This window comes from Eubalaena glacialis, chromosome 6, assembly GCF_028564815.1.
Source record: "Eubalaena glacialis isolate mEubGla1 chromosome 6, mEubGla1.1.hap2.+ XY, whole genome shotgun sequence".
NCBI classification, from domain to species: domain Eukaryota; kingdom Metazoa; phylum Chordata; class Mammalia; order Artiodactyla; family Balaenidae; genus Eubalaena; species Eubalaena glacialis.
Genome location: NC_083721.1, coordinates 145,805,303 through 145,824,737, shown reverse-complemented (window position 1 = coordinate 145,824,737; position 19,435 = coordinate 145,805,303). Strand labels below are relative to the sequence as shown.

The 19,435-nt window shown below is 36.1% G+C and overlaps 1 protein-coding gene across 1 annotated transcript in view; it reads right to left on the bottom strand.

Moving 5' to 3' along the window:
• Positions 1-19,435, bottom strand: part of KCNH8 (potassium voltage-gated channel subfamily H member 8) — a 398,046-nt gene that overhangs the window by 10,151 nt on the left and 368,460 nt on the right. The window contains exon 15 of the mRNA XM_061193703.1: positions 18,543-18,619. Coding sequence (XP_061049686.1) covers positions 18,543-18,619 — 77 coding nt within the window. The remainder of the gene's footprint in view (positions 1-18,542; positions 18,620-19,435) is intronic.

The window sequence follows — 19,435 nt, the reverse complement described above, 5'->3', positions numbered from 1 at the left end:
CAAGTCTTGTAGCTCCTTGGTTAACTTTATTCCTAGGTATTCTATTCTATTCTATTTATACTATTGTAAGTGGGGTTGTTTTCTTAATTTCTCTTTCTGATAGTTCATTGTTAGTCCATAGAAATGCAAAGGATTTTGGTACCGTGCAACTTTACTGAATTCATTTATTAGTTCTAACAGATTTTTGGTGGCACCTTGAGGGTTTAGGGTCTTTGTTCTTAGCGGCTCCCTGAATTTGAGACCTGTCCGTGTCTCAAAGCAGACGACGTCAGTGAGCACCTAGATGCAGGCGGATTAGAAACCGACACCCAGGCAACAGCTGGGAAAGTATGCAGTCCAATCCCTTTGAGGGAGAAACTGAGAGACGGACATTTTTGCTGAGCCTCGGTATATAGCCATGGGGGTGCTTCTCCGTTCTTTAAAAACTGCTTCTTTTTTCACTATAGTCCCGTGGGGCTTCTGAACACAAGCCCCATTGGCTTACAGAGCTAGGTGTTTGGGGGGCCCATCCCTCAGGTAGGAACCTTACAAGTTGGGGGCACTAGATGTGTGGTCCAAACCCTTCAGTCTCAGGGAGAAGCTGCAAGATGGGGGTTCCCTCCTGATCGCCTGATGCTATGTCAGGGATGGGGTTTATGTGTGACACAAAATTGTGTCTCAGCGGCCCCTACCTGTTTCCTATGGGCATTTTATCATTCACCTGCTGGGTAGGAGTCACCCAGCTAGTTTCTGTATTTCTCTCAGAGGGAATTATTCTGTGTGTAGCTGTACATACAGTGCATCATCCATTGGAGGAGGGAAATTCAGGTGCTTTCTGTGCTGCCATTTTGGAGCATTTGTTATCTATTTTATGTGTTTTAATCCATTGTATTTCTTACCTTTACTGAAGCTCAAATTATCCCATCTTTGGCCACTGGGAGACTCTTCATATTGGCTCCTGAGTTCTTTCAACATCATACTAACAGGGTTTGATAGCTTTCTTGCTGTGCTCTGAACACAAAGGTGTTCCAGACTCATCATGTATATTTCATGCCCCAGAATTGGAAACAGCCATTCATACAAGAAACTCTGGTTTCCTTTAGTGGGAAATTGTATTTCAAGACCATACTTGAGGCACAGAAATATTTACTGTTATTGGGCTAGCCACTGTTTTTATTCCTTTTCTGTTAAAAGAGCTTGGAGATGTATGCATGTTTATGATAGTACATCAGCTCATACTAGTGTTTTTAACTCCTTTTCAGGACTATAGGGTTCTTACTTAACATTTTTCCATATTATATTTATATCTCCTTTATTCTACACTGTGAAATCTGGTTATTGAGGTACAGAGAATGATATAATTAGGATATGCCATAATTATAGGCATACATCATTTTACTGCACCCTGCTTTATCATGCTTCATGGGTATAGCGTTTTTTGTTGTTGTTGTTTGTTTTGTTTTACAAATTGAAGATTTGTGGCAACCCTGCATTGTCAGATAATGGTTAGCATTTTTTAGTAATAAAGTATGTTTTAAAATTAAGGCATGTACATTCTTTTTCTTAGACATAATGCTATTGCACACTTAATAGACTACAGTATAGTGCAAAGAAAAGTTTTATATGGACTGGGAAATCAAAAAACTTGTGTGACTCACTGTATTCTAATATTTGCTTTATTGCAGTTGTCTGGAACTGAACCTGCAATATTTCTGAGGTGCGTCTACATTCATTTGCTTTACCCTCCCTCCCATCACTCATGCAAGTCTCAGCATATCAGTACAGTCTACATGACAAATTATGATTATTGAAAACAGTTAAAAAAATTTTTTTGGCATATTCTATTATCATTCTCTCTTCACTCCCTTCTTTAAAAAATGGTTCTGCTCTATTTACATTGTCAGGGCATATGGTCCTTGACAACGTATACTCTCTCCCATTTGACTTTCATTTAGATTTGGTACTATAAATAAGTACATATTTAATGCTGATGAACTTGTCCTACAACAGTTTTTTTCAAGTCATCTTGGTTTTCTGAATCTTGTTCTCTAGGACATTCTTCAGGAAATGTATATGGGAATAATATTCCCTGAGTTCTTTCATATTGATAACAGTTTGATACTTGATGATAATTTTTGCTGAATAAAAAATCCTTAGTTTACAATTTACCTTCTCAAGAGTCTTATATATTTTGTATGTAATTCCATCTTCTTGCATAAAGTGTTGCTGTCTAAAAGTCTAATGATAGTCTAGATTTTTCCCTTGCAAGTCCTTTATGAGATCTTTTTTGGCTAGTTGCCCAAAGGATTTTTTTTTTCTCTTACTTTAAAGTCTAGTAATTTCGCTATAGCACATAATTTCAATATGTAGTTTCATTTAAAAAAAATTTCAGGAGAATTTTATTGGATTATCAATTTTAGTGTTTGTTAGTGTAGAAAGCCTAAACTTGGCTTTCTTCTTCAGAGACTTGTATTTTTTGTATGTTCAATCTTTTTGTGTATCTTAAATATTTGTCACCTTCCCTAAAAAATCTTCTTCATCTAGATTTGATGCTTTACATTTTCCTTCTTTTTCACCATCTGTTTTGACAATTTGTTTATTTGCTCTTGTGTTGCTTCTAATTTAGTCAATTTCTACAGTGATTTTTTTTCTCACTTCTAATTTCCTCTTGAATTTTTTTTCTAACCCTAGAGTTCTATCATTTCATGAAATAAGAAAGAAGACCTTTAAAGGATATAACGTTTTAAATTTCTTCAAAGCATATCTGAAATATGGGAACATGTTATTATTTGCCTAATATGAATAATAGTTATTTGCATATCTGTTGTATAAATTTCTATATGTTTAGCTCATGGTTAAAAAGGAAAAACAAAATATTCAGTATGCACACTACAGTCTTATTTTTATAACAATACCTATGTGCCTTTAATTTTAAAAAACCCAAATATTTTACATGAAAAAAAGAACTAATTTTCATCAATTGTTTCTTCTTTATCTTTGGTTATTGTACGTTTCAATGACCCATTTTTAACCACTGCCAATCAATATCCAAAAAAGCCTGCCAAGAGGTTAGGTTCTTACTGAATTAATGCAGAGACTCTTCCTTCACTTTCAGAGAAGCTGAGCCATGAACGTCGCAGTGAGAAAGACTGACCCAGCGAGGTCTAGAAGAACACTTTCATGGAGCCATGGTACCTAAAGTGTGTGTCAGGGCTCTAGAAAGAGTCTTCTTTTAATCACTGGCAGCCACCTTCCCCAATCAAGTTTCTGGTACTGTAGCTTTAAACACAAACACATATTTCCCTAAGCAACTCTTTAATAAATGTTATTTGAACACAACTCTTCATCTCCAAGGCTAAGGAGATTCAGTTTAGAAAGTGAACTTGCAGATCACCAACTGAGGCCAGCACAGGACTGTAGTAACGGTATCTTGTACCAGTGATTTGATTTGATTTTAAAGATACATTGAAAAGGTCAGTAAATTACCAGTGAATTTCTCAAGCCCCTGCCTCTCCTTAACACTCTTTATCATTTTATTTGCTTTACTATGCACTCTTTTTTTGTTTGTTTGTTTTAAGATTTGAAAATGCTAACATGTGCAATAGTCATGTATGGGAAACATATATGGGAAAACATATGGGAAATGAATAATTTCCCCTTGAATAAACATATAGTATATTTTATCAGGTTTTCTTGAAAAGCTCTTTCTGAAATTATCCTATCCTAAAATTACCTGTCCACGATTTAATCAAGCCTTAGGTTTAAGTATCTATCTGGCCAATTTAAGGACTCAAAGGCTCACATCTTGAGGTAGGCTTCTGATATTTCAGAGAGGAAATCTTTTCAATAGAGACCAAGGATGGTCTGCTTGGAAAGCTAACCCTCCTGGGCTGGACTGAGGTCTTGTTTCCAAGTCACTTGCTGCATGTGTGATTTTCTCTGGACCTCAGTTTACTCATATGCAATAGCAGCATGTCCGTATCAGGATTTCTAAAGTCTCTTCAAACTCAAAACTGACATCCCATTTCCCTCGTCTATTCAATGCCCTAATGCTTAATGGTTAAAATGGACATAATGCATAATCCAAGCATCTTTTATTCATTCATCAACCATAAATATGTGTCTACCATGTGCCAATCGATAACAAAGGGAAAAGCAGATAAAGATTCTTGTCCTCCTAGAACTGACTTTCTAATGGGGGGCGGGGGTAGAGACAATGAAAATGTAAATAAATAAACCATGTGGTGTAGTAGGGGTTTGATAGGATTTTGAGGGAAAACAAATTTGGAAGTAATTTTGGGGAGAGGGGGCTGCTATTTTAAAAAGGCTGGTCAAGGAGGAACTCATTGAGAAGCTGACATTTGAGCATAGACTTGAGAGAGGGAAGAGAGCTGCCCAGCCAGATGTCTTGGGAAAGAGGATTCTGAACAGAGAGAAGGAATACAAGACCTTGAGGTGCTTTTATAAGCTGAAACATTATGATGGACAACCTCTGTTCTGGAAGTATCATCTGTAGGACACTGGGGTCATTTGTCATTGTCTTTGAGAAACTGGGTTAAGAGTGGGGGCAGAGGCAAAAGAAGTTGATTATGATGATGAAGAGTCTGGATCTCACATCACTTGAGTAAAGTTTCAAGGAAGAGAGAACATTTATAGAAGGAGAAAATATGCTACAGAATGGGGAGGAAGAGAGAGATTAGCTACCTTCCAAATTTAAAGTATTTCATTAAAAAAGATCAGTTAGGTGGCTTTTTCTGTTCTAATCAAGAGCAAAAGAAGTAGGAAAAATGAATAACAGGTTTTACAGAGTTATATCAGCTAAATATAGCAAAGAGGTTTCTAATAGCTAAAGCAATTGAGAAATGAAGTCGGCCACTGTTTGCATGGTTTGCTGTCATTCGGAACATTTGGAGAATTTTTAAAAATAGAGATGCCCAGTGCCAACTCTAGGGGTTCTGAGAGTCAGTCCATGATGGGCTACAGGAAAGGTTATTTTTAAAATATTTATTCATTATTTTACATATTAATTTGTTAAACATATTTATAATCATGTAAAAAATATATTCCCAGAGAATTTGAAAGCACAACCAGGTCTGGGAAGCATTGCCGTAGATTTCTCTGGAGCATGGTGAGATTCTTACTACAGAAAATATTCAAGTAAAATAATTTCTTGCCAGTAACCTCAAAAAGAAAATTCTCCCATTGGGTGAAAGTCAGAGTAGGTGTCCTCTAAGATAGCTCTCAATTCTCAGATTTCATGTTTCTACCACATTATGAAACTGTAACAGTATGAAGGTAAAGTTGCATAATTATTTGTTTCAGGACAATTCTTTTACCCCTTATTTTTAACAATTGATTATTTCAAATCCTATCCTATCCTGTGGTCATATTAGCACAAAAAGGAAATTTGACTAATTTAGTATTGATTTATATAAAAATCAACTGATTTACATATAAAGACTAATTGAGTATTGATTTCTGTATATTGTGTTCATTTCTAATTGTGCACAAGTGAATGGAAAATGTTGGTCCTCATTTCTCTAGGTGCCTTATTGTTCTCTAATAAGAAGATTGAAAAAAATCCAAGCCTCCCCAAGTTCATGTTTATTTATTTTCTAGTTCTGAACATTGAGTTACTTGAGATATGGAGCATTCTCTATTGCACTTCAGTAAATCTGAATACTTTAAAAATAATAAGAATAATTTTGAGGCAATTCACAGAATTTTTTTGGTGATGTAATCCAAGCTTTTAGGAGTCATGTGCTCTATTTGTGGAAGGAAGAAATGTGCACATGAAAATAATATAAAACTTTATAAAACCAAATGCTGAATGGCAAGGTTGGAAAGCAGGTGTTGAAGTGCAAAAAAGGGACTTAGGAATTGGGATTCATCGTGGAAGAGTCAAGGAGATTCACAGGAGATTGGAGTTAGAATGAATGTTAAAAGAATTGGAGCCCTTTTGAAAGATCTGTGGTGTTCTCATTTTTAAAAAAGGGGAAATTCATGTTAGCAGGGAGAGGATAGGAAAGCAAAAGGCTTCTGCCAACCTTTCCAACTCTAGGATCCTAAAAAAAAATTTCAACGTCATTCATAGTTGTTGGATTGGATTAATTATTGAACTTAATTTTCCTATTGATGAAATGAAAAATGGCAGAGCTAAATGTTTTTGAAAGTTTGCATCAACTTACAAACTTTTAGGAGGTATGGGGTTGATTACTCTTGTCCGTTTTTTAAAAATAACCAGTAATTCTGAAACTATCAGTTAGTGGGCAGTTAATAACTAGCTACCAGCAACTGGCTAATTTCTAGGAATGAATAATTAATAACCAATGATTTAATTTCCTTTGAATTATCCTATACTTGTTTGTATACATAGTAACTCATTTTACTAAATATTTCCATTTGTATCTCTAAAATAGATCCACTTTCCAACCAACTCTGCCCCTTGGAGGCTGGCTTGTATGATCTCCATCAATAGGCTCATTGGCTCTTTGGCTTCTGGCTGGGTTTGGCCATTGAAGAACACCATCAAATCAGAGGGAGGCAGGAGAGGGAGGTCACGGCATGTGTTTCTCTGGCTGCTTCCCTGCAGGGTTGAGGTGGGCAGGTCACAGAAAGTACCAATGAAAGATCATGGCTCCTGTCACGTGGCTTTCTCCATCCAGCTTTCTCTGACTCAAGATTCTGTAATCATTCTCTACTCTGGCCCTGCGGACCTAGGAGTGGAAGTGAACTTCTGTTGACATTGCCCCAGAGTGGGAGGGGCTGTTCCATCCTTTGTGGTTTCCCTACACTCTACTAACTCCTGTAAATACTCCTTTTATTCAAGTCATCGCAAATTGCTCATTTGGAATGTGGCACTGGTCTCACTTGGACACATAACTGTCATATCCATTTAGTCCCTCTATTCAAAGATGAGAAGAGGCCCATATATAAGTACTCCCAGGCAAAGAGGACAAAAATCGTTTATCTCCAAAAGTTACATGCATTTAAAATCTACACCTCACAGGACAAGCTTTTGAGTGGCGTTTTTTTTTTTTCTTTTGAGAGAGCCTCACTATTCTTGAGGGTTTATTTTAATTAATCTACTTATTTATTATCAGTAAAACTCTCATGAGAGCTACAAATCTGCCTATGCATAGAGGCTTGAGAACCGGAAAATAATCAAAAAGTGTCCTACAAATCATTAATTAGTTGGATATATTCCAGTTTAGAAACCTGTGTCCACAAAATGCAAGACTAATATCAACAATACATATGTATTAAAATGAAAAAGCATAATGGTTTTGCCAGCAGTTTAAATGGACTTTGTTTTTCTATGTCAAAAAGTGAAGTATACAGCCTTTGCTTATGTCTTGCTTTCGAGAAATGATGGTCAAGTACTATTTATGATCATGATGAGGAAGAAAAGAGACTGTACAGTCAGATATTGGGATGGTCTGGCAATTCTATCAGTGTGTTTCAGTTGAATCAACTGTCGATGAAAAGATATAATGATAACACCAATTCAGAGGACTAAAGAATAACTTTACCATAGGGTATTACTCATGTAGTTTTCCTTGTGTGAATTTCTGATAGAACCCTGAGTTTTCATAGCCATTTAGGAAAGTAGTAAAGCAACTCTGTTTTTTAATTGAAGTATAGTTGATTTGCAATGTTGTGTTAGTCTCAGGTGTACAGCAAAGTGATTCAGTTATACATACATATATATTTATATATTCTTTTTCAGATTCTTTTCCATTATAGGTTATTACAAGATACTGAATTTAGTTCCCTGTGTTGTATAGTAGGTCCTTGTTGTTTATCTAAGTAAAGCAACTCTTAATTAAAGAACAACCTGTTATTACTATTCTATTTATTTGACTGAAAGAGCCTTCACTGATCTAGTGACACAAATTTAAAACTTATCTGGGAGCTTTCTCAAATATAACCTAGAAAACAACTGAGATTCTCTCTGTTTTTCAGCAGAAAACATTTCATTACCTGTATGTGTTTGCTTGGTTATTGTATGACACATTTAATTGGGGATATATTGGCATTCAATCTTAAGCAAAGGAAAGAGGAGACAAAATTTTCCTATTAATGTTTGTGTGCTGTGGTAGATATTACTAGTGCTTACCAGTATCTAGTTTTCTGTTACTTCTGGAGTACACAGAAAATTATACTTTTTTATCTCTTGAAATTAATTGTATCAATGGAATTAGTTCTAGTTAATGAAATGTAAACAGAAATGATGTGTATATCTTTTGAGCCAAAACAATTGTCTGCACTCTGCTCTTCAAATGGAACATAGCTAATCAATGACATTCCAGGTAGCGGTGCCCCCTCGAGCTAACTAATATTAGGCGTTTGCTTGAACAAGAAATAAATTTGAACCAATGTGATTTGGAGTTTGTTTTTTACCTCAGTATACTTTACCCTGTAACAATGCCTATCTGAGAATAATGGGACTCTTCAATATTTCAGAAAAAGTTACTAGACTTTTTTGAGGAAGTTGCAAATGAGAAAGTTAAAAGATATTAAAAGAAGTTAAAGGATGTCGATGTTACAAAACACAATTTGAAATTGGATGTATAGTCTTAGTGACTATTATAAAATGATGCTTTAAAGCCTTAGGAAAATAGTGGATCTAGGGAGATAACTGGAATAGCTATTTTTAAAGAACATGATCTATGATCTAATTATGAAATGTGATGCAAACACAATTGTGTTGGCAAAGAAGATGCTTTTCTGTCAGTCTCCATAGCAACAAGAACTTGGACTCTAACATGCTAGAGGCCAAGTTGATATGCGTAGACTTCTCAAATCTCTTAACAGTGTGCTAATGTGTCAGTGAAACAAAGGGCTCCAGATCACTCAGTGAGATTCCCAGCAAAGTAGTGGTGTCAAGAATAGAGCTGGTCTTCCCCAAATTTTAGTTCTGCTCACATATATGTATAACTTACAATATGTGAAGTTATAAAAGGTAAAAATCACTTTCTAAATTCTGGAGTTTGAGAAAATGTTTAATTTTGTATCATAAAAAGAACCACAACATCTTGGCCATAGGGGAATATTTTTTTAAAAATTAGAAGAAAAAGGATTATTCCCACCAAAACAGCTTGAACATTGAAACAGGCCAATGATTTAAACTGGAAATAAAGCCACTGGTCTGACAAACAGAAGGTATTTTGTAGATGTGACAGTTTTTATTTACCAATGTGACTGGGCCATGGGGTGCCCAGACATTTGGTCAAACATTGTTCTGGGTGTGTCTGTGAAGCTGTTTCTGGATGAGATTAACATTTGAATCAGTACACTGAGTAAAGCAGATTGTCCCTAATGTATGTGGGCCTCCTTCAATCAATTGAAGACCTGAATAGAACAAAAAGTCTAAGAGGGAACTCCTCCTGCCTCACAATTGATCTGGTACGTCAGTCTCCTCCTGCCTTCAGACTCAAACTGAAACATAGGCTCTTCTCAGGTCTCAAGCCTGCTGACTTTTGGACCAGGACTTATAGACTTATATTATTGGTTTTCAGACCTTTGGATTGGACCTGGAACTACATCATCAGCTCTCCTGGGTCTCCAGTTTGCCAACTGCAGATCTGTGACTCCTCAGCTTCCTAATTGCATGACCCAATTCCTTATAATAAATCTCTCTCTCTCTCTCACTCACTCTCTGTTAATATATGTGTATATCCACATATATGTTTTGGGCAACATATGAGAAGTACAAACCTTTATAGAAATCAATTGGTAAAGACTGTACTTGAAGTGAACTTTAAGCAGGTGCAAAAACAAAAATCAAGAACGTTCTGGGAACATGAAAAAGAGACCCAAAATAAGAACGTGAATACATCCTACTATATAAAATGGGGCGAAACCAAACTCAGAATAGGATAAAGTAAAAAAGGAAGATGAGAATTTTGGATAACATCTGAAAGAGGCTTTTTCCTTAGTTCAGTGCTTTTCATATTATTCCAAGGTATGCTAATGGGAGACAAAATGTTCATAGTTATTTTGTCATTAAAGTGATCCATAAGCAAATGCATTTGGTCGGTGCAGGCTAAAAATAACTTAATTTAGTTTCTTTACTGCAAGAATTCATAGTCTTAGTATGCTAATGACTAATGTGCATCTCTAAGAATATGAGTTAATTTTAAGTAAAATATACCAGATGTATTTAACCACAGAGGAATTGTTCTCTAAGTTTTATTTTAAATCATCTGAAAAAGAACAAAAATGTTCAAGTATTATATATGTTTTTGGAATTATATAAAGTAAGTGAGGAACGTCTACCCCTTGGTCTATGTAATCCTGTTTTATTAAGTAACCATCATAAGTGTTTTGAACTTATCTTAAAAAAGAATATTTGATAATGTAAGAAGCTCACAATTAGTAAGTGAAAACAAGCAAACGGGAGGTAAATAGAAAATAAAAAGTAAAATAGAAGACGTAAATCAAACTATATCAATAATATTAAATATGAATGAATTAAGCCATCTAATCAAAAGGCAAATATTGATAGATTGAATTAAAAAATCAAGACTTATTTATAAGCTGTCAACAGAAGACACACATTAGAGTCAAATATACAAGTAGGTTGAAAGAAGAAGGATGAAAAAAGATATCATGTAAACAGGAACCATAAGAAAGCTGGAAAAGCTATACTAATATCAGACAAAATAGACTTAAAAATTTTACTAGAGATAAAGAAGAAACATTTGGTAAAACAGGTGGTCAACTTTACAGGAAATGATAACAATTATATATATATATATAACAACAGAACCCTAAATACATGAAGCAAAAAAAGTCAAAATTGAAGGGAGAAATAGACAATCAGTAATAGTAGTTAGAGACTGCAATATCTCATTTTTAATAATAAATAGAATAACTGGGCAGATCAACAAGGAAATAGAAAACTTGAACGTCACAGGCCTATAGTCATAGACATAACAGACATCTATAGAATATTCACCCAACAACAGTAGAATACACAGTCTTCTCAAGTGCACACAGAACATTCTCCAGGTAAGACCATATGCTATGCCATTAAGTAAACCTAAATAAACATAACAGGATTAAAATCATACAGAGTGTGTTCTTCAATTATAATGGAATGAAATTAGAAATTAGTAATAAAGAAAACTGGAAAATTCTCAAGTATGTGGACATTAAATCACACATTACTAAATAACCAATAGGTCAAAGAAGAAATCACAGGAGAAATTAAAAAATAATTTGAGATAAATGAAAATGAAAACACAACATACTCAAGTTTATGGGATGTAGTTAAAGCAGTGCTCAGGGAGAAATTTATGGTAATGCCTATCAAAAAAGAAGAAAGATATAAAATCAACTTCACCTTAAGACACTGGAAAAAGAAAAGTGAACTAAATTCAAAGGAAGCAGGAAGAAGGAAATAATAAGGATTAGAGCAGAAAACAATGAAAATAGAGAATAGAAATGAAGAAAAATGATCAAAACCAAAAGTTGGTTTTTTGAAAATACCAACAAAATTGACAAAGCTTCACCTAAATTAAAAGAGAGATGACTCAAATTACTAAAATCAGGAATGAAAGAGGAGACATTACTACCAACATTACAGAAATGAAAAGAATCATAAGGAAATACTTTGAACGCTATAGGCCAGCAAGTAAGATAACAGATGAATTTGACAAATTTCTACAAAGACGTAAACTACCAAAACTGACTCAAGAAGAAACAGAATATCTAAATAGACCTATAAAAGTAAAGTGATTAAATTAGTAATCAAATAACTTTCCACAAAGAAAAGCCCAGGACCAGATGGCTTCACCAGACCTTTAAGTGAGCATTAATAACAATTCTTCACAAACTATTTAAAAACATAGAAGAGGAGGGAACACTTCCCAACTCATTTTATGAGACCAATATCACTTGGACACGAAAACCAGACAAAGATATCACAAGAAAAAGAAAACTGTAGACCAGTAATTTATGAATATAGATGGCAAAAATCCTCAAAAAAATACTACCAAATTGAATCCAGCAATATTTAAAAGGGATTCTACACCATGACCAGGGGGATTTATTTTAGGAATGCAAGTTTAGTTTGCCATCCCCAAATCATTAATTAACATAATATACCATATTGGTAGAATAAAGGACAAAAAACAAACAAACACATTGTCATCTCAATAGGTGCAAGAAAAAGCATTTGACAAAATTTACCATCCCCTTGTGATAAAAACACTCAACAAATCAGGGATACAAGGGTACTCTCTCAACATGAAAAAGGGAATTTATGAAATACCCACAGTTAACATCATATTCAATGGTGAAAGACAAAGATTTCCTTCCCAAGGAGAGGCACAAGAGAGGGATATTTCTTTCCATTTCTATTCAGTGAAGTACTGGAAGTTCTAGCCAAGGCAATTAGGGAAGAAAAGGCAATAAAATACATTTAAATTGGAAAGGGAGAAATAAAACTATCTCTATTTCTAGATGGCATGATCTAATATAAAAAATTTCCAAAAAACCCACCCCCAAATTATTAGAATTATTTAAAATGTTTGGTAAAGTTGCAGGATACAAGATGAGCATGCAAAAATCAGGTGTATTTCCATACACTATAAGTGAACAATCCAAAAATAAATTAAGAAAACAATTTCATTTACAATAGCATCAAACATATTAGAACTCCCTTAAAAAACTAAAAATAGAACTACCATACGACCCAGCAATCCCACTACTGGGCATATACCCTGAGAAAACCATAATTCAAAAAGAGTCATGTACCACAGTGTTCATTGCAGCTCTATCTACAATAGCCAGGACATGGAAGCAATCTAAGTGTCCATCGACAGATGAATGGATAAAGAAGATGTGGCACATATATACAATGGAATATTACTCAGCCATAAAAAGAAATGAAATGGAGGTATTTGTAGTGAGGTGGATGGAGTTAGAGTCTGTCATACAGAGTGAAGTAAGTCAGAAAGAGAAAACCAAATACTGTATGCTAACACATATATATGGAATCTTAAAAAAAAGATTCTGAAGAACCTAGGGGCAGGACAAGAATAAAGACACAGACATAGAGAATGGACTTGAGGACACGGGGAGGGGGAACAGTAAGCTGGGATGAAGTGAGAGAGTGGTATGGACATATATACACTACCAAATGTAAAATAGATAGCTAGTGGGAAGCAGCCGGATAGCACAGGGAGATCAGCTCGGTGGTTTGTGACCACCTAGAGGGGTGGGATAGGGAGGGTGGGAGGGAGATGCAAGAGGGAGGAGATATGGGGATATATGTATATGTATAGCTGATTCACTTTGTTGTACAGCAGAAAATAACACACCATTGTAAAGAAGTTATACTCCAATAAAGATGATAAAAAAATATTAGAACTCTTAGGAATACATTTAACCAAGGAGGTGCAAGACTTGTACACTGAAAACTACAAAATATTGTTGAAAGAAATTTAAAAAGATATGGATAGACACATAGAGCAATAGAATAGAATTGAGAGTCCAGAAATAAACCCTCATATCAATGGCAAGTTGAGTGTCACAAGAGTACAAAGACAATTCAGTGGGGAAAACATAGTGTTCTTAATAAACAGTGATGTGATCACTAGACATCCACACACAAAAATTAAATAAAATTAGACCCATACATCACCCATATACAAAAATTAACTCAAAATAGACCAAACACCTAAATGTAAGAGCTCACACTATAAAACTCTTAGAAGAAGACAGAGGAATAAATCTTAATGACCTTGGGATAGGCAATGGTTTCTTAGATGTGACCTCAAAATCACAAAGAACAAAAGAAAAAAGAGATAAATTGGATATCACCAAATTGTGCTTTATAGAAAAACATTAAGAAAATTAAAGGGCAACTTAAAGAATGTGAGAAGAAAACTGTACATCCATCATAACTTGTTATCTAGAATATATAAAGAACGCTCACAACTCAGTAATAAACAGACAACCCAATTTTAAAATGGATAGAAGATCTAAATTGACAGTTCTCCAAAGACATACAAATGGCCAATAACACATGAAAAGATGCTCAAATTATTAGCTATCAGGGAAATGCAAATGGAAACCACATGAGATACCACTTCATGCACACAAGAACGGTAATAATTTAAAAAATCAGATAATAACAAATAAAAATTGTTGGTGAGGAAGTGGAGAGGTTGGAACCTTCATATGCTGCTAAATGTAAAATTCTTCTGCTGCTTTGGGAAACAGTCTGGAAGTTCCTCAAATGTTTACACATAGGGTTACCAGCCATTCTTTACTCAGGAGAAATTAAAACATGTGCACACAAAATCTTGTGTGAATGTTTTATGAAAGTTCATAGTAGCATTGTTCATATTAGTCAAAAAGTGGTTACCACACAAATGCCCATCAAGTGATGAATGAATTAACAAAATGTGCTATATCTATATAATGAAATATTACTTGGCAATAAAAAGGAATAAAGTACTGGTATGCAACAATGTGAGATGAAAACCTCGAAAACATTACACTAAGTGAAAAAAGCCAGTCACAAAGGACCATATTGTATGATTCCATTTATATAAAATGGCTTGAGTAGGTGAATCTACAGGCCCAGAGTGTAGCTTAGTGGATGCCTGGGGCTGAGGATGGGGAGCCACTGGCATTAGGGGTGATGGCTGTGTGGTGCAAAGTTTCTTTGTGGGGGTAACAAAATGTTCTAAAATTTATTATGGTGATGCATGCACAAGTCTAGGAATATACTAAAAGCCCTCAAGTGTACACTTCAATTAATTAATTAATTTATTTATTTATTTATTTTGGCTGCACTGTCTGGCTTGCGGGATCTTAGTTCCCTGACCAGGGATCGAACCCGCGCCCCCTGCCGTACAAGCACAGAGTCATAACCACTGGACCTCCAGGGAAGTCCCGAGTTGTACACTTTAAAAGGATGAATTCTATGACACATTAATTATACCTCAATAAAGTTGTTTTAAAAATGGAGTTAATAAATAGTATGAGAAGCCAGACTTCTCTCTCAAAAAAGTCAATATAAGTTGTTTCTACAAAACTCATTTTTTTTTTTTGTTTAGGCATGTATTATATACATGAAACATTTTCATTCTCAATATAGTTAAGACTCAAGTTGGAATAAAATGGCCTAATATTAACTGGCTCCTTTATGTACCTACAAAATAAAATGCTAACAAGTGGCAATTAGAGCACTTCAGCCAAAGTGCACTCTGCTAAGGATGATTTAACAAGCCACTGCATTTTCTCACTTTGAAATTGAAGATTTGCCTGTGATTACCTTTCTGTTAAGTTTGGCAGGTTGTTTTCTGCCTAGTTTTATCATCATTTTACCACTTAAACCTTTAGTGTAATGTCAAATAATGGTTAAGCATTGTTAACTGGCATACTGGGTCTCCTTGCCCTTCAATCAACTTAAGTGTTACAGAATAAGAGTTCTTTACAGTAAATCGGTGACACTTTTACAACAAACTATTTAGTTAAAATAAGATGCACTGAAATGTAAATTTTTTACCCTATCGTTTTTTATTGTAATTTTAAAAAATAAATTTATTTATTTATTTTTGGCTGCATTGGGTCTTCGTTGCTGCGCGTGGCTTTCTCTAGTTGCGGCGAGCAGGGGCTACTCTTCCTTGCGGTGTGTGGGCTTCTCATTGCAGTGGCTTCTCTTGTTGTGGAGCATGAGCTCTAGGTGCACGGGCTTCAGTAATTGTGGCAGGCAGGCTCAGTAGTTGTGGCACACGGGCTTAGTTGCTCAGTGGCATGTGGGATCTTCCTGGACCAGGGCTCAAACCCGTGTCCCCTGCACTGGCAGGGAGATTCTTAACCACTGTGCCACCAGGGAAGTCCCTATTCTAATTTTATAGTGAGCGTCTTCATAGCAAAAGGAAGTCTCAGGTGAAAGCAGTCTCATTTTCATGATCAAATATGTTTCCCTTAAGTCCATTCATTTTCATTTTATTCCATATGCATTGACTAGTTCTCTCTCCTATTACTCTGCATGGGGCACTGTTGGGTAGCAGGGGGGACTAACTTGAGAGTCACATTTGTTGACTAGAAGCATGACCTTGTATGAGGAGAGAATGAGCATTTGACCACCATGTTTGGTGTTTTACATATGGTATTAAGTCCTTACCACACTCCTCTATGACAGATTTTATCATTACCATTTAATAGAGGAAAAACCTGAACTTAGGGAAGGTGAACATTGAAGACACCAACATATTTTTTTCCCCAGACTAATTTCTAACTTCTGTGTTTGAGCTAAGATATTGGTCAGTCAGTTCCTAAAACCATTAAGTAAACTCAAATGTGAGGGAAAATATTGATAATACAAATGGTATTAATGTGTGATTTTATCTGAGAACAATATCTTAAAGAAAATTGTTTAATAAAAAGTTGCTATCCAAAAAAAAAAACCCAAGAACAAAAAACCCCACAATAATAAAGCGCTCTTAAACCACACACACACAAAAGTTGATGTCCAGGTGTCCAAAAGAGTGTTTAGTTTGTTTTGTTTTTGTTCTTCCATGTATTTCTTTTTTTTTTTTTGGTGTATTTTTAATGAGATTATTTGGGCGATCTCACATATGGCCAAGTCCTCGTGATTTAAGCAGTTTCAATCCAGTTAGTTTTTCTTTTCCTATCTTGTTAGTCTGCCCTTTGGCCCTCTTACTTCTTGCTGGCAACAATCTCGCTTCCAGAAAGTGTAGACTCCGAAGGAGAGAGGGCAGTAAAGCACAAATCTTCACTAAGCTGATGGAGCACACATTGAACAAAAACCTATAGACTTGGGCTTCCCTGGTGGTGCAGTGGTTAAGAATCCGCCTGCCGATGCAGGGGACACGGGTTTGAGCCCTGGTTAGGGAAGATCCCACATGCCGCGGAGCAGCTAAGCCCATGCGCCACAACTACTGAGCCTGTGCTCTGGAGCCCACGAGCCACAACTACTGAAGCCCGTGCGCCTAGAGCCCGTGCTCTGCAACAAGAGAAGCCACCACGACGAGAAGCCCACGCACCTCAATGAAGAGTAGCCCCCGCTCACAGCAAGTAGAGAAAGCCCACACGCAGCAACGAAGACCCAACACAGGCAAAAATAAAATAAATGAAATAAATAAATTTATTAACCAAAAAACCCTATAGACTTTATGACAAGCTGCCCAGTTTTCCGTGATTACAGGTATATGGAAACCAATTATGATTACGTGAATTTCATTTTTTTCAAATCTCATCAATATCATCAGTTGGTTACATTTTCTATCAAGACCTCATCAGAGAATCTAAAACTTCAGCCCTATTACCCTGTGTCTGCTCACTGAACTTGGCCTAGGTCTACCCGGAAGGTCACCACAGACAGCTGGGTCTTCCTGCATATTCCTGTCTGAAGGAGCTTTCTAGTGTCTTCTGCAGCTAAGCCTGAAGGTAACCTCTCAGGAGCCACCCTCAACTCCCTTTACTTGTCTCATGGAAGAACAATTCTGAGTTGCCCTACTCAGTCTCTCAGTGTCCCCCCAGCAGGATCGAGCTCCAATTGCCTACAGAGTTAATGATCTCATTAACACACACTTATTTACTTGTTTTCCTTTCTTTCCTGTCTTATTCCTCTACTCCTTCATCTTGCTTCCTGGATCAGCTCCCAAAGAAACTATCTGCATCCAAATCATTGTCTCAAAATCTATTTTTTTTTTAAATTTAATTTTAGGGGGACACCCAAATTAAGAGAGTGATTCAGAAATTACCTTCTTTATTTATATGAGACATCCAGAAAAGACAAATTTATAGAAACAGAAAGTAGATAAGTGATTGCCTAGAGCTGGATGTGAGAACAGAGATTAATCATAAATGGGTCTGAGAGGTCTTTTTAGGGAGGAAAAATACTCTAAAACTCAGGTGGGGATGGTTGAACCACTCAGTAAATATAGTAAAAATCATTAAACTGTACACTTGAAATGGGTGAATTTTATGATACGTACAATATACCTCAATAAAGTTTTTTAAGAAATTACCTTATTTTACACAGAGAGATGGTAAGATCTAAAGAGCTAAGGTGCTCAAAGTTACACAGCAAATACAGGCCAGAGAAAAGAATAGAGTTTCAGGCCATTTGATTACTCTGATTCATTACTTTTGATTCATCTGTGGACAAATGATCTTGCTTTAACTCACTAAAAATTAAAGTACATGAAAAAAGTGAAAAAGCACCAATTAAACCAAGTATCAATACATTTATGACACCAGTTATAATAATTATCATTTAGTTAGTCCTTCCTGTAGGTTAAATAATTTACCTAGGTTATTTCATTTAATTTCACAAGTGGGCCATAAGGTAGGGATGACTGCTATCTCTTTGTTACACACGGGGAAATAGAGCTTGAGAGAAGGTAAGTGACTAATACTCACATGAGGCTGAGTGGGAATTCATCCATATTTGTCACCAGACACCAGAGTGCATATTCATCGTGACTATGTTATACCACTTCTGCTGGTGACTAGGATTTCTTTCCCCTCTTACCACTCCAGCATGACCAGAGAAAGGCAAAGCTCCATACCTCGCTGTTGAGTTTGTTTATCTGCTGCTTGGTCTCCTCTGCTTTGATGAAGAGGACAGCAGCTCCAATCTCTGGGTCTGGAAAGTGACACACATACAGAATGAGTCCTTCAGGAATAAACCTCCTATTTCAGGACTGGGGCAGTTAGAACAGGGAAGGAAGCCCAAGCTACCTTCAACCTTTCCTGATGTCGGTGCACTGTAGCTTCTGTCTCCCTAGGTCTCCTCTGGATGGCACCTGGTGGGCTCTTTGGAACTAGGCACACAGCATGGTGGTGACTGTGGCCACACTTACTGGATGTGTCCATGGCCACCCTCCCCCTCTCCTGAACACAATCCTACCATGTGCCCAAATGTCACATGTTCTCTTCTTTGACCATTTTCCAAAAATATATCACAGCCAGTGTCCAAGCCATAGAAAAGAGATGTTCTTTTTCTCCTCTCTTCCCTTTCCAGATTTTGAGTCCTGTACCCATGAGAACATTTTCCTCCCACCTCTATTAAAGCTGCTCATCCCCACTGCAGGTTTGCTGTCTCTTCCAGTGTTGCTCTAAAAGGTAATTTCTCCCATTTCCCGGGTCTCTCATCTCCATTTTTTCTCTACCTTACTTTTACAAATACATTCATATCTGTCAGGAGCAGAAGCACAGATGAGTCATTGCTAGCTAGAGTGGAAAGGATTTGATATACAGAGGTATCTAGATCTATATATGTCATGTATATATATCATGATGGCTATCCTAATATCCTAATTCTGGTCAATTATGTGTAGAAAATTTGTCTGTGAGAGAAAAAAGTCGCTCAAAACAATCCAAAGTGTCAGAGTAGTAAATCTCCTTTTGCTGAGATATTTTGTAAAGTTAATCTATTCATTCAATGAATGATAAGAGATCG